Source organism: Lepisosteus platostomus, chromosome 4 (genome assembly GCF_059453375.1).
Source record: "Lepisosteus platostomus isolate fLepPlt1 chromosome 4, fLepPlt1.hap1, whole genome shotgun sequence".
Classification (NCBI taxonomy): domain Eukaryota; kingdom Metazoa; phylum Chordata; class Actinopteri; order Semionotiformes; family Lepisosteidae; genus Lepisosteus; species Lepisosteus platostomus.
In genome coordinates this window covers 55,681,656-55,697,656 of record NC_142614.1, presented here as the reverse complement: position 1 = coordinate 55,697,656, position 16,001 = coordinate 55,681,656, and the positions used below count along the sequence as shown (strand labels likewise).

The 16,001-nt window shown below is 36.7% G+C and overlaps 1 protein-coding gene across 6 annotated transcripts in view; it reads right to left on the bottom strand.

Annotated features, from left to right (window-relative positions):
• Positions 1-11,995, bottom strand: part of trim36 (tripartite motif containing 36) — a 36,891-nt gene extending 24,896 nt beyond the window's left edge. For 2 of the 6 annotated variants that reach the window (XR_015936026.1, XM_088629934.1), the window contains exons 1-2: positions 11,628-11,993; positions 3,530-3,767 (exon numbers count right to left, since the gene is read on the bottom strand). Coding sequence is in view for 5 of the 6 variants with exons in the window: in XM_088629934.1 (XP_088486060.1) it covers positions 3,530-3,767; positions 11,628-11,957 (568 nt within the window). In the remaining variant the exon portion in view is untranslated. Of the gene's footprint in view, positions 1-1,746; positions 1,777-3,529; positions 3,768-4,510; positions 5,200-11,627 lie in introns of those variants that run through there. The other 4 variants (XM_088629937.1, XM_088629938.1, XM_088629935.1 and 1 more) reach the window with 4 other exon arrangements.
• Positions 11,996-16,001: the final 4,006 nt, after the last annotated feature.

Sequence of the window (16,001 nt, the reverse complement as noted above, 5' to 3'; positions counted from 1 at the left end):
TCTGAAGACTACTCTACATGTCTTACAATATGCATCTGTAGGGGGTCTTTTTGGAACCATTACCTTGATATTAAATCTGGTTGTGAATAGGGAATGAGATTAGAGTATAAATTTACAGAGTACTTTATACCATTCTAACAGCAGTAAGATTTAGTTTCTACTTTCTGTTTTGATTCTTTGAAAATTCCTGCTAAGCAGCACATACTCCTTTCCCTCCCCCATCTGATAAAGCCCAAAAACACATCTGAAGTCTTGTAAACTGTTGTAGATCAACAACAGATAACAGTCTTCTTTTTCTTCGATGATCAATTTAAGATTTGGGGCCCCTCAATTCCAACAGAATAATAATGAAGCAGCTTGAAGTTAGTTAAACGTTAATTATTTCGTTTTATATAGAATCTCTCCAATTTGAAAATAAAAAGCCACAAAAGAAAAGGCTGATGAAGCTTGACTTGATAAGATTGAGACCTTTGAAAATACATCTCTGCAATTCATTTCACACAAAATGGGACTATGGTAAGAGGATTTTGGCTTCTCACTGTCTTAAACATTCTTTTTTCAGTAGAATCCAGTGTCCACTGTAACAAACATCCATCTTTCAGATACAAGGGCATTATGCCATCATATGTTTACAGAGGCTGAGCTTATACAAGACAAAACTGGTCTTTGCCTTGATCAACATAAACTGCATGTCAGAACACTGAAATACACTGCAAGCACAAGCACACAACACTGAGCAAAGCTAAAAAAGCAAGCAAAAAAAATGAAAACTAGCAATGCATATTACATCGCCATTTTTACAGCACATCAGCGACAAACAAGCACATAATGGACATGCTGTGAACACAAACATGGTTATTCAGACAAGTGTGAACTTGTGTGCCATGAAGAATGACTTGGTAGTGGTCAATTCGAAGCAATGTCACATTATTAAAATAATAATGGTGTACTTAAGACTCTTAGGTATGCAGGGCAGGGAGGAAAATTGCAGATACTGCCTGCATCACAGTGAGCTACGTCTTTCTGGTGCATCTAGACTCAGATGTGCTTTACAGTGCAGAGAAAAGGGTCAAATCAGATACAAAAATAAACTATCTCATGACGGCAATAAAAGGTGTTTGTGCATCTCCAAGGAAGGTGCTTTAAAAAAAAAGTGGACACATATTTTAGGTTATAAATCTGCAAGACATATGTAAGAATTTAACCCTAAGGCTCGTAGAAATGTTGATACTGTAAGGAAATAATTAAAAAGAAGAGCAATTAATCAAAATATTGAAAGAGTATTCAATTTCTGTTTGAAGATTTTGTTCAGGTCATCTTGTCTCCAAAACTTAAAATGATTCCAGCAAATTGGGTCGTCCACAGTTTTTGACAAAGTTAGAAAACAGAAAACTATTCCAGAAAAATAAAATTAACTGTTCTATAAATGCTATAGTCCACTTTGAAGGGGAGATGCACACTGGATTTGCACTTTGGGACAATGAGAATTACAGAAACAAAATCCAATTGAACTAATTAGATATCAAGTAAATTCGAGCCAGCAGAAAGGCTAAGAGTAGAGGGAAGGCAAATGAAGATCGATGCTCCTTTACACTGCCATAAAATAATTAATTGCTTGACCACTGTTTCACAAGGTTGACTACTGTGTCAATTGTGTGTACATAAAACTATATTATGTGGGTGTTCACAGAAATCTAAAAACACTATACTCACTACAGCTATATAAAAAATGGAACCCATTTCTACCTCTCCTTCCGAACGACCTCCGCAGAGAGGCTGCAATCGGACAGAAAGTTGGAGTAAGATACACAGGTTTGACAGCACAACTCAGACCGATATACCTCCCTGGAGCCAGAACTCGATCAGGGAAAGTGAAGGAAACAAAAGAGTAACAAATACCTTTTTAAATGTTGCTCCGTTCATATTCAGACTTGCTCATGAGATACGAAGGGTCTAAGTGGTAAATCACTGGAAGAGCTCTTCAGGTTCTATACAATAATTGTAGCTCAATCATTAAAAACACTAGTGGAAATGTTAGATTATGCATTGATATTTTCAGAAATTAGACTCTGTGGGGAGTGTGGGATGTTTCAGATATTGGTTTAACACAATGCTACATTTTTAGTTTGTTACTTACTGGTTACAGTCAAAACCTATAAAGTAAAATGCTAAATGGGGACAAAATGCACAGGTTGGCTTTGCACATCTGTTAACATTCAAACGCATCCCTTGCCAGTAACAAGCAAATGTTTATAACCATCATCAAGGCAGCCACAAACAGGTGAACTGAATGCACATCAGGCATTCCTGCACTGACCTTCACTTTCACCAAGTGAAGTTTTTAAATGAAACAGTGGCTTAGGATACTACTAACAAACGTTCATTCAGAAACATTTCAACCAAATTAAGCTACGAAGGAACAAGCAGAGGTTAGTTCCATGTTGAAAGCTGAAAAAAAAGATGGAAAATTTTAGTGAGCCTTCTGCAAAGCCAGACTTTTTTCCTCCCAGCTGGAATTAACCTCTACTTGTTCCTTAATATTTCAACAGTCTGCCCTTTGACATGACTGAGCATGTCTGACCTACACACCTTTAAAGGATAAATGTCAGTCACATTAAGGACTTTCTGTATTTTTTCCCCAATTCTCTCCCATATTAAAATAAATATTTCCTAAAATATGCATTCAATTAAACTCAATTTGCTACTAAAAGAATGTTGTTCAGTACTGGTGGCAAAACAAGACATTGCTGTTTGAAAAACAAACAGGAGTCTTCAACATGAATGGCCATTTTGCTCTCCAAAGTCTACCAGCGAACAAGCTCCTGTCTTGTTTGCAGTGCACACATGAAGAATGAATGCATTCAGGCAGTGCAAGCCAGAATTGCTCTCCTCACACACTCTGCAGCTGTGCCTTACATGGGAGATGACAGACCCTTGGTTTAGAGAAAGGCTGCCTTGTCTAACCAATACTGTTGTCAGCTCCTCCACTTGGAGAAAAAAAAAGTTGTTGCTTTAATATCTTCAGAATGTAACCCCCTTAATGAAAGAAAAGGCAAACAGGTTTAAGATGAAATAGAAATTAACCCCATTTCATGTTCAATAAGATTAAACACTCCTATTGCCAATATCCACATCAGAAGTGTGTACATTTACTTGCCTATGAAATGAGTCATCTGTTCTCAGTTCAAATTAAAAGCCACCCCCCACCTCAATATGTTCAATCGCTGCACTTCATCCTCCAAGTTTGTACTCGCGTAGAAATAAGGAAATAACACTTCTTTTCACGATTTAGTTAACATATGTTGAGGTTGGGGGCATGCCAGACAAGACAAGTGAGACAAATGATGACTATTAAAGCACAACCAAAGCAAAGGTGTGTTCAATTGAAGATAAACAAGACAAAAACAGGCCGCTGTGGATTTACCCACATTTAACCCCCCCTCTCAGCTACCTCTTAAACCGAAACAGTAATGCAAATGGCATATGTAAATGCTGCAGGAAAACAAACAGACCCGAGAGCGGCACAAACCTGATCTAACAAGCCGGTCAAGTCTCTCCATGCTGGGAGAGGGGACGCGAGAGCGGGGGCTCCCCGGGGTGGAGCACTCCGAGCCCCCATCTGTGAAGGAGTCCTCGTGGGTCAGGAGGAGTAGCTCTTTCACACACTTGTGACAAACGCTGTGCTGGCAGGGGAGAATCAGGGGGTGTGTGAACAGCTCCTTGCATACGGGACAGATCAGCTCCCGCTCGATGTTTTTCATTGGAACCTGAAAGAGAGATGTTGTTGTTTTGCAGGTTAATACACCCCCAGGTAACAAACATGTTAATTAAAAATACAGCCCCTTATTTACACAATAAGCAGGTTTTGACGAGCTCGTTTAACCGAATTGTGTTCCGAGACCACTGTTGGAAGTACGTGCAAGAAATCTTGTCTCTTTTAGTTCACTTTTATAGGCGACATTCCTTTGAAGTGCACTGATCCTTAAATAAGCCCCAACAATGGTTTAAAAAACAATTAAATAGGCTGATAACCTCGGGGGCCTATTCCTTCATTGTTTTCTTTTTTTTTTGGTGCTGAAGTGTGAAAAATTGACTTTTGCGCGTGACAGGTCAAATTCCTGGTTAGCTCATGTTGACGCATGGTTAAATTGTGAAAGTCTGTAAATCCACTCTTCAGTTTTTAAAAAAGGGAACTAAGGAACACAGACAGTACTTCTTGTTTCACAGACACACACAAACTAATCTTTAATAACGACGTAAGGGTGAATAAATGAACATCAAAATATCTATGTATATCAGGGTGATCAATATATTTCAAAAGAAAACGTGCTTGACAAATCTTCCACATAACGCTCGGACCCTTTTACATACCCACCAAAAGAGTGTGGTTCTTTACAAGTTAAAAAAAAAACACGCTTCGACCTTGTATGTTAAAAGCCACTCTTTGGTTCAGAAGCGTATGCTAAAAACTAACAAGAAATCGAAACAGTCGCATAAACCATTTACTTACCAAAATTGAGCTACGCCTCTGAGAAACAGCGGACATTGTAAACACAAGGCACAGCGCTGGAGACGTTTCCCAGCAATGGACTGATTAAAAATTAAACCCCCATCCGCAGTAAAAAAAAAGCCGAATGAATTAAGTTCCCCGGCCGAGAGCGCACCGTGATTCCGCAGTCGAGCACCAGCGTGTCTCTGCTCTTTAAACAGTGAGGCGCCCGCAGTACAGCAGACGGGGTGGAGACACAGGCAAGATCTCCATAGAAACAGCTCCTGTGCTCAGTGCATCAAGAAGGGGGTTCCCGGTTTGTCTGCGACCTTTGCAGCATTGAGAAGATTATTTGTTTTATCGCTAATAGTTAATTCTTTTTTTGTTTGTTTTTGCTAATAGTTCAAAATGCGTAGGCTAGCTAAAGATCACGTCAAAAAGGCAGACGCTTTGTAACCTGTGAGTTCTGTAGTTTCAGTTTTACTGTATTAAGTATGATGTTAAAAATAGCCGAAAAGTTGGCCTGTGCGACTTGGCTGTCGTCTCTCTTTCACTAATTGTAATTGCTTACAAACAGGGTTAAAGCTACACGGTGACCCGGAGATAAGTGATGAGTCGATAGGCCTAAGCAGGTCTCTTGAAAATGTGAATCTCTCAGGAGACGGTAGACTATTATTTTGTGACGTATTTAAGAAATTGGGTGTCTGTAAGTTTTATGTCTTAGTTACTAACCATTTAAAACTCTCACGTTTTGAACAGCTGGTGTTACGTGATGTAATAAAACAAAAGTGACTCATTTAAGTACGTGATAACGCAGAAAGCGCTCTCGGCAGTCCCGCCCCTTAAATCTCCTGCTGGAGTAGCTAGTTGAAGTGCTAATTGAGTCTGATAACCTTTAAAAAGTGCGCAGAAACAAGTCTCCTTTCTCGAGTTTGTTACCTTTCGTAAGCACACATCTGTTGATTTTAAAGTTAGCGTCGGGCACGTAAGGAGAAACACTTCGCCTTTCATTCGAGTTTCGGATAGTTTAGAACCACAGTAATAGACAAATACACCTCTTAGTACTAGGAAATTATACAATTTGTACCCAAATGCGTAATACAGATTAATATGGCAGTACTGCGTGTTGGTGTTGATGGAGGTGGAGGGGAAATGACTAGTACGTTAATGAAATAATAGTTATCACAGTCTACTTGGAACTAAAAATATATTTGCATATACATATATTGTGCATAGGATTTATCAGTAGAGGTTTATTGAAGTAATCTAATCTGTGATTTGAATTTTATTACATGATTATGGGTATTTTAGGTAAGGAAATGCTGTTTTTTCTTAGAAAGAAAAAAATTCTTTCTAAGAAGAATAGAATAGAAAGAATTATTTTCCTTAAAAGGCAATATCTCTACAGGGTTTTGGACAGGGTTAAGAATAACAGGCACTTTGTCCTTATTTGAACTAGGTTAGAGTTCTTCACAAGTTTAACTGTGTTATGGGACTGAAGGTTATCACGGTAATTTGCCATATTAAGAAATAAATGATAATGCAAGACTCCTTTTTCTTTGAGACGGTATTCATTCCAAAGATGGGCACACAACATGGTACCTGAAATTTATGGAACAAGTAATAGGTTTATTCCATGCTGAAAAGAGAAGAAAGAAAACACAATGTTTCGGCCGTGGAGCCTTGTTTAGGTGTGAAATGTTGTGTAAATGGAACTTTCAGCCAGTGTGTCTCAACCCCATTCACAGACACGCTATCTGGTGAAGGTGGGGGAGTGGCAATGCAGTCTTGATGCCCATCAACCCTAAGGGAATTCTGTTTGAGCGCAGAATCCAGCTGTGCAAGGTTTTCTGTGATGTGGCAACGATTAATGAACCCAAACCTTCAGTACTCCCAGTATTGAAAGACTAGTGAGAAACAAACCCAGTACTTTTTCATAATATGAAACCCACAATTATTTATCATAATATTATGCTTCCAGTGCTCAGACATTAAGTTAAATCACATAAATGTGCCATCTGAAGATATTTAGGGAGATTGTATTTCTAAACCTACTTTTAAGCTACTGTTTTTGGTGGAGATAAGATTTTTCTCAAGTTATGTCTTTAAATGTTGTCAAAACAGATGATAAGCTATTAATTAGTTATTGAGAAACAGGAAATGATTCAAAACCAGTACTGCTTTGAGAATGGACAGAATTCATGCCAACATAGAAAATGTGTTATTCGGAGCAGCTGGTATGGTACTTCAAACAATATGGTTATATATAAACAATAGGCAGCAACTGTTTTCTGTGTGTTGCACCCAGCTGATTCACCTTACTCTTTATCTACTTCAGCTTCCCAAAAAAAGCCTCAGGCTCTCTGCAAAATGCAAAGTACAGCTACTTAAACTTGAAGAGATCTTCAGTGACTTCACCACCAGATGCCAGAGTAAGACTTCAGTAACACTCTTTGTAAGGTTCTAAAAAGTTTCATAAATGATTTTCAGCAGTCAACAGCAGACACACAACCCCTATGAAATTCATTATAAAGCTATTAATGCCTTTTAGAGTAGAACTGCTATGCCTAATTTCAGAAGAATATACTTTTTTAAGATCGAGGGGTAAAAATGTAAATCAGAATTACCAGCACTTACTCTAAGGATGCAAGAAGATCGTCTGTAAATGTCATCATGGGCACATTGTGTCAAACTTATCATCCACACATTTTTAGTCCATTTGTCCTGGTAGGGTTCAGTGATTAAACTTACTTGACTTTGGATAATACATCAAAACAGAGTTGTCTTTAGCAGCGAGGGTGAAAACGATATTTATAACAACATCATGATTTTTAGGAATTGATGATATACTGTATTGGAAGCACAAGTGAAAAAAAATCAGAGACGCCAATATAAAGTAGGAAATAGTATTACTGTGGGTTTTAAAAGGTTACTGTGTGGCTTGACCAGTGAAGGTGCTGACCCAGGTGCAGGATCAGTTCTCTCAGTCAGGGGGCACAATTTCGAGCCTGTGACTGGGATTCACCAACTGGCAGTGTACGATTGGATTGGCACCACCAAGCACAGGACGTGATTAGTCAGCCAGGCCTCTCTCTACTCTCAGTGACACAGCAACCACTGCATGATGTGGTACAAAGCTGGGTGGGTTGGCGGATTCTGACTACACTCCCTCATTCACCTCTGCATCAAGCTGTCTGGCTCATAACTTTGAACTTACAGTATGTGAAAAATGCTCAACTGGCAATTACAAAAGCACCAGGTAGGTATAACAAAGAAAAGTAAAAAAATGGAAATTCTAAATATAATAAAAATGTCATGTAATCATTGACCTACATGTGGGACAGCTAAACAGCTGATGGAATTCAACAAATATAGTTCTAAACAAAAGAAATGCTATTTTTTAAGATGAATCAGTCTCTCATCTAGTACATAAAGCAGTATCATAATTATAAAACCATTCTAGTTTGGATGGCTGAAAAATGAAAAGGCACACCCTATTTCGCCAACCTGTTGCATTTCTTCACTACGTTTTCAGGTCAAAACTGGCAAAGGTACAGTAGTATTGTATTTTTACATGAACTGCAAATTAGTACACAGAAAAGTGAGTAGTTGCAGGTGTTATGTCATTGTGTCATTAAGAAACAGCAGGGTCAATATTAAGACTGTTATCCTTTCTTTTATTCTTAATACTCTACATGACAGGAGGAAACAAGAACAGGATGAGGACAAGGTGGGTCATATCGCTTGATTTTAGAAAAAAAGCCGAGTATTTTATTATGTTGTCTCATAAGTGTTGTACCATTGAGTCACAAGGAGTATGGTTTGGGGAATCTGACAACAAATGACAAGTTGCATTAATCCTAACAAGAGGCCATGTAACCTATTGGTTATTTATTACTAGTACCTAATTGATTCTAATATGTCATCCTGCTGCTTCTTAAAAAGATCTTGGAGTGTAAGCTTCAACAGCTGAGACAGGCAGCTTTGTTCTGGACGCTCACAGCCCTTTCTATGAAATAATTTGTCTTTATTTTTCTCTCCTCTAGATTTCCATTTACGACCCTTTGTCTATGTGTCTTCATTGCACATTATAACAAAAAACCCTTTGGGTTGACATTTCCAAAAGTTTTGAGAATTTTGCAAACTTAAATTGAAAACCCTTGTAATCCCTTTGCTTCAAGGTTGAAGAGATTCATTCACTTTGGTCTGTCTGCATGTGACATTCAAATGATCCCAGAAATTAATTTGACCACTGTGTATCCATGGCTAATTTCAGTAATGTAGTGGTCAATACTAAAGATAACATTCTAAATGAAATTGAATTAGCATATTTTATAGTAACAGCAAGACATCCTTCAACTTAAATTCAATTTAAGTGTTCACTTTGCATTAAAGTAAAATGCATTAGACATCTTTTATATGTTGTGTATGTCCTTAGATTGGCTTAGTCAATATGATTATGCATGTGTCCAGAAAGAACAGTTGCCTTCTCCAGCCATAAAAGGGTGTTATGTTCAAAATCTACAAAAAAAAACAAAAACTAGACTGAATAAAAATCAGGTTAAGAAAAACCTCTAAAAGATGTTTTAAAGTTGCAGAAGCTTAAATGTAAAACAATATATAACTTACTGTATGTATCAGATCTCTTGCCCACATAGCAAGCATGGTAGTTCACTGAAATTTATGTTTGACACAGAACTACTTACATTAGTTCTTAAAAAACCTAAACTTTAAAGAAGATAAATAATTTAAAGAGAGAATCATAACTTTAACTTAATATTAAAAACAAACTTAATAGCAACTTACAAATGCCAAAAATATTTCCTGTCAGAAAAGCACCTACAAGTGTGTTTTTACTTCATCACATTTTAAACAGCATGGGTTAAGATAATCCTGCTATAGTTAATGTAGGTAAAATCTTTTTCAGAAGGGTAGTTTTCAGATCTCTCTGTATCTGGGGTGGTTCTTTCTGTCCACAGTGCACGGGGCAATGATGTGGCTGGTGTCATGCCCGATTATCTTAGCTTTCCCTGAAAGGCAGCTCAGTGGTTCAATGCACCACTAATAGGATCTGAAACCTTCTCTGCTAATCGCTTGTTTGGATCTATTCCAGCACATAAGTAATCAATTTTAACCCCTTGATAATGCCAGGGAGAAGATTTTATATAATTTGAAAACAATTCTTCAGGAACATAAACTCTTAACCCCATTAAAATCATTATTATGATGAAAACAATGGATCTGAATTAATTCCGTGATTCAGCACATTTATCTTTGTCTTACATATATGCAACATACTTACAAATTAAAAATCAATCATGTTCAAGGGAATGCTGAATCAGTGAATAGCTTAATTCCAGGAAATCAATTCTGTAATACAATAAATTAACCCTTCTGCAAACATACTGTATGATATATATATATAAAGATTTAAGAACATACTGATATTTATTTACTACTTAAGAAAATTCATAATAAACCTATAGAATATTTTCTATTTTAGTTTTCTCTGATTCCAATATTTGTTACTCTGATTTAATACATTCCTAGCAATGTGAACAGTCAACTTTAAGTACTTGTCATACTGTGATGAGCCCTGTTAGACATTTTCCTCTAAACAGTTACCTCATGAAAAAGGACACTTGAAATATGCATTTACCCTCTGTAATGAACTTTAATTTTGTATACAGATTGTAAGTCATGGGACACTTTTTTCTAGTGCAGTAGTGCAGGGTACCACTCCCTCAGTTAGCAAAGTCAGTGGATATCCATTACTGAAAACAAAAGCCTGTTTGGGGTGAAATGGTTTCTATTAGTGTGCAATTATCTCCTGGTAGAAAACTTCCATCTTGTGAACTTCATGTATTGATTTTTTCCTTGGGCAGTAATACTGCATACTGTACACTTTATGCCTTTCAAACATTCCCCAAAAATCATTATTAATGATTATTAATTTTATTAATATTTTTTAAGTCTTAATATCTGAACTAAATGTGAGGGAAATAGAAAAGTTTGCACATTAAAATCTTTCATTTCTTTTCCTTAGAAATCAGGTATGGATTATGTACCATTTTACTATAGGACAATTCTTTAGACTTGGTACTTGTTTCAGAAATTCACAGTATACAGTCATATATTGTTATAAACAAGCGTGCCTGACAATATTCAACATCAAGTCAATTCATTTCTGATTGGCTTTTGAACCGCACGGTTTCTGTACTTTCCCCCACATTTTAATTACAAAATTGCATTTCTGAGAGAACTGGATTCCTTGTATGGAAGGAACTGTATTTGCTTTGTACTATTATACGAATACAATACGTCCCCTGCAAAGCAGAAGATCCTTGTTCTACCACGCCGTTATCTCCAGCCTTGCTGTGACGTCGGTTTCACCGGTCCTTCACAACCTGTCATATTCAATTGTTACATTGTTTCCTTATTGTATTGGCGAGAAACAACCCTTTGGAGAAAATCTGCATTACCATGGTAGCACGGCTGTGTTTCTGTATTCTCATAACGAAAATTATGTTACTAGCACATCATCAAAATTAATCGATGTCTTACTTTTTAAGACAAAGAATTTGCACTTGCTGTCTTGCAATTACTGATAAACGAGTCACAGCTTTTACACGCAGTTAACGGTGCTAGTATACTGCGGACTCCTTCATGGACCAGAGTAAGGACAGCATAAAACTAAATATTCATGCATACTTGCACTTCGGGACTTCTCCAGCAATTCTGAACGATTGTGTTTTTTTTCCAGTTATACACGCTAGTAACTTTCACCTCAAGAAACACGTATTTTTACTGCCAGAAAGCTAAAAATAGGCTTTAAACCGCGGTAAGGAAGCTTCAGTATTCCATGACTGGCAACACCCACTTTTTTGTGGCTTTCATAAAATGACAGATGCGGTACTTAGATCTGTCATGACTGCCATTATCATCACTGTTTATAGCTGGAGTTCAACCACGTTTAAGGACACTGCTTGCATTCAGTTTCTTTACTACGTTTTAAACGAATACATTAAGGACCACACAGAAAGCTCAATTCAGTAATAAATTCGAATTTTTCACACATAGTATTTTAAATTCGTAATAGTTCTTAATGGTAAAAAAAAAATGTAGTGTTTGCACTTACCTCGCCTTTTGTTATCCTCTCGACTATAGACCCAAATTCAGACATATCTTCTGAATCGGACATGTTTAGAGAGTATATTACCAAAACAGCGAGAGTTGAAATGTACTGCAATATGTGCGAATTTGACCTCCACCAGGTCTGCCCTCTCTGTTGTACGCGTTTCGGGATCAATGTGTCTTGGACACACTGAAGACGATCAATTACTTTTATCTTAAGTACCCGGTATATCCGACATAAAAGATCCACAACCGCAAATGCATCAGGCTGCCTTGAGGTTAAAATGTAAGTACCAAAGGACTCATCTTTCTCCGGACGAAACCCCGCCTCCATTATGCTTCCCTGGGCGTGAACCAAGATATTCGATTACCTTGGGTAGCAGTGTCTGCAAAGGAGTGCTTTTTATTGTTTTATTATCCTTGGTTGAATGGAGAAACTTTTTTGCAGTAATTGTACTGTAATAAAAAAAAAGTTGATTACTATTTATGCTGCAGTTATGTTCCAGCGTTCTGTATGGTCTTAATTCTTTTAAATTAAACAAAAATAAAAAGGGAAGGGATAACTCATAAGCACTATATTATATGGGTGGAATTAGTTTTATGTAATCCAGTAATGAAATTAATTAAAATCGCCATTTGACTTTTATTAGAAATACTACATGGAACAAAAAACATGGTTCATTGTAAATCACCACTGACTTCTAAGCAACATTGTACCGATGCTCCTCAAGGCGTATTGCTGACCTGATGTTGCCCGCCGTCGCCAGCTATAAGCTGCTTTTTTCATTCTTAAGAAGGTCGTAAGAAGCTTAAAGCGAATATTTCAAATAATATAAACGCGTTTCAAATTGATTTAAAAACATTTCACCTCTTTTGATTTTTCTAATCTACGAAACAATCATACGTTATCTAATTTAGATAATTAGAAATATAAATTAATCTACAGTATACGTTGCTGCATAACCAAACTCGCAGCAATCACGATGTAAAACACAACGTATTTGACAAAACGGCAAAGCCCGAAAAGACGGACAGGTGGTGAAATTTATTCTCTGCGCTCTGTGGAAAATAGCTAAGCATATTTGCCATATGCAGTGTTGGTCATCGACTGTAAGGATTTTACAATTGGCATTGTGACGCGGACTGATTAAGTAGCTGCATTCATGTGCATCTGGTCGACAAAGGTTAAACTGACCTCATTTAATACAGCTTTCTTTCATTTCAATATTCAAATTTGTATATAAGACGCCAGATTCCGAGCGAAGGGGAGAAAGGCATTAAAACCACTCCTATAAATGGTTGGACACAGGGCAGGGGCGGGATTTAGCAGTCATTAAGCAGGCCTGTTACTATACTGCAGATCCGTTTTATTTTCACAATAACAGGATCGTATAAGAGTGGGACATTCGGCCGTTTAAGTCACAGATCCCAGTACTGGTCATATCTGGGACCACCACCCCCTCCCCTGTGGGAAAGGAGAGATATTTAGAATAATCAATCACACCCAGCCAGCACATTTCGGGGAGAGAGAGGGAAGTGGAACACCTGACAACATGCAAACTTCACACAGGTGCTCAAAGCTGGAAGCCTGGAACCCAGATCCTAGGGCTTGCGAGATAACCAACACCAACAATTGCACCCCAATTGTCAGGGAATAGGTGAGCTATTGTGTACTTAAATAGGAATTATGCCATTGAATAGTGAACAAAGACAACAGGACAGTCACACTTAAGACAATAGACAATACAAATAACTGTTCCTTTTTATTTTAGAATAATTGTACATGTAGCACATGTAATACTCCCTGGCAATAAAAGTTTTAATTCAGTCTTAAGTGGAGTAGAACTACTTTCATTCACTTTACAGGTTTATAGGTAGGTACTTGTAAGTACATTCTGTTTATTTTCAGCAAAGCAACATTTGATTTTTAGAATTGCAGCAGTGTAATTGCCAGTATTTAGTGAAATGGTAAAGAAAAACTATCTTACGGTGTTAAAACTGGAGTATTTCATGTCTTCTGGAAATGCAGACAAATTGAGAATGTAAGATTGGTTACAGAAGGCAAGATGTCACTTGATCTTTCTCATTTGATAGCAAGTAGGTTAGTGATTCAAGAACTCCTTGAAGAAACTAGCCAAATCAGTAAAACTGCTCATGTAGTACTCATCTCACTTTTACTTCATTTTAAACACAAATTGCAGGTGATGTTTGTCAGTTTCTTTCAGAATTCAGAATGTTTCAAATTTCAAATCTTCTGTTTCAGTTTGCATACATTATTTTTATCATTTTATATGTACTGTGTACCTTTCCAGACCGTTAGAATACACAGTATTTGACATATGACTATGCAAATATAATTTGACTTTAGAATCAGTAACTGTCTATATTCAACATTTTACAATCTGTTCAAGTGTCCTGTTCGCTAGAAGGGGCTCAGATGATGCAACATAAGGAATGCTTTAAATATGTTTTCTAAATATGAAAATGATTTGTGAATCAATTTTTCAAGAAAAAGAAACTGTGGACACAAAATACAACAGTTTAAATCAGTTTAACAGGAAAATGTTTAAACCTACTGCATAATAAGCCAGTTACAAATTAAAAGTTTAAAATTATTTTATACATTCAATTGCATTTTTTATCTGAGGTTTATCTGGGCTTATTGAGGAACATGTCACGGAGCAATATGACGAAAGATGTAAACAAGCTTTTGAGGCCTTAGCACTATAATACAATTTTGTTAAACAGTGTTATTGCTTGGCATAAGGAAAAAATGCAAAGAAGCACTTTCAAAACCTTTTAATACATAAAAGTATTAAAATGTAGCTAGTAGTTGCTAAAACCTCTCTAATAAAACATGTAACTCTGCAGTTCTTTGCAGATAAATGAAGTTAAATTTACTTGAAAGAAGGAGCTAAAGTTTGAGACAAACAGGTGGAAACGGACCATCTCCGTGTACACTAGATATCCTTATTGTAAAACTACTTTAAGCAGCAAGACAGGAGACAGCTTCCTAAGCATAAAACACTTCTGAATTACACTATTATAAAAATGATCTCATCTAGTTTATTTTTCAGTTAATTTTTTCTTTCACTCTGTTACCATTCTTGTTTGAGAATTTATATTTTGACCTTGTTTAGAAAGTGGCATCACCACGTAACAAAAAAGATATTGCTGCAATGGAGTCTCCAGAGAAGTGTGACCAGATACAACCTTGTCCTCAAAGAAATGTTCATCAATGCCAGACTATAAGAACAGGTTTAATTTTGGTCTTGGTCTTGGTCAGAGAAGACAATCCAATGACCATCCTTAGAATGGCAAAACAATTAAAAACTAAGAATAGGAAGCACATTTTTTTAACCTGGAACATGCTATCCAGACATTTTATTGAATGGGAACATATACCTTCTCCCTTCAATAACAGTCTGGATGAGATCCTCAACAACCAAATACTAGCAACCAAACAAGGTCCTCTCATTCATAATCTTACTACTGTTCTAACACCTGCGGCTTTGAAGGGGAATTCTGGTTTTGGTGCCTGGGGAAACTCAACAACATAAAATGTTCACACCTGAAGAAGGCTCCACGGCCGAAACATTGTGTTCTCTTTCTTCTTTTTTCAGCATGGAGTAAACCTATTACTTGTTCCTTTGCAGCCTATGCATGCTGACGCAACTACCCACCTGAACATAAAAGGTTAATGCTTAATATAACACATCTTGGACAAATCTGTGGATTATTTTTATTCCTGGAAAGCACCACTTTGCTGCACACATTACCTTGTTAAATAAAGCGTTTCCATAGTAATTTAAGTCCTCACAACGAATAATTGAGAGTGATTGGCAATTACAGTACATAGGAGACCAAGCCAAAAGGAATGAGGCACAAAACATGAGATTTAGACAGGTAACTGAACAGGGGGAGAAAGTGTATCTTAGATTAGCTCAGAAGATTGAAATGGAAATAATCTTACCTTTCATATTTTAATGGCATTGTGAAAAGTGAGGCTTTGTTTATTGAGACCATCATATAAGATCTTACACAAAAATAATAAAAGTCTCCAGTGAGAATGACCCTTTCATTTTTAGCATCAACTAAAGCTTAAAATGCAGATATTCCAATCTCATCTAAAACTAACCATCAAAGAAATAAGATTTTCAAAAACTACCAATGGAATTCAGCTTTTATGACCTAGGGGATGAAAAAAAGCAACAATGTTAAATGGTAAATTAAGGTTTAATAAAAAACCTTTGTATGTCAAAATTTAGATGAAAGTAGTTTAAAACTAAATTCAGAAATACAATCAATTATATGTGAAGAGATAAGTAAAGAAGAGTCCCAAACAATTTTCATATTGCAACTCATTCATTTTAACACT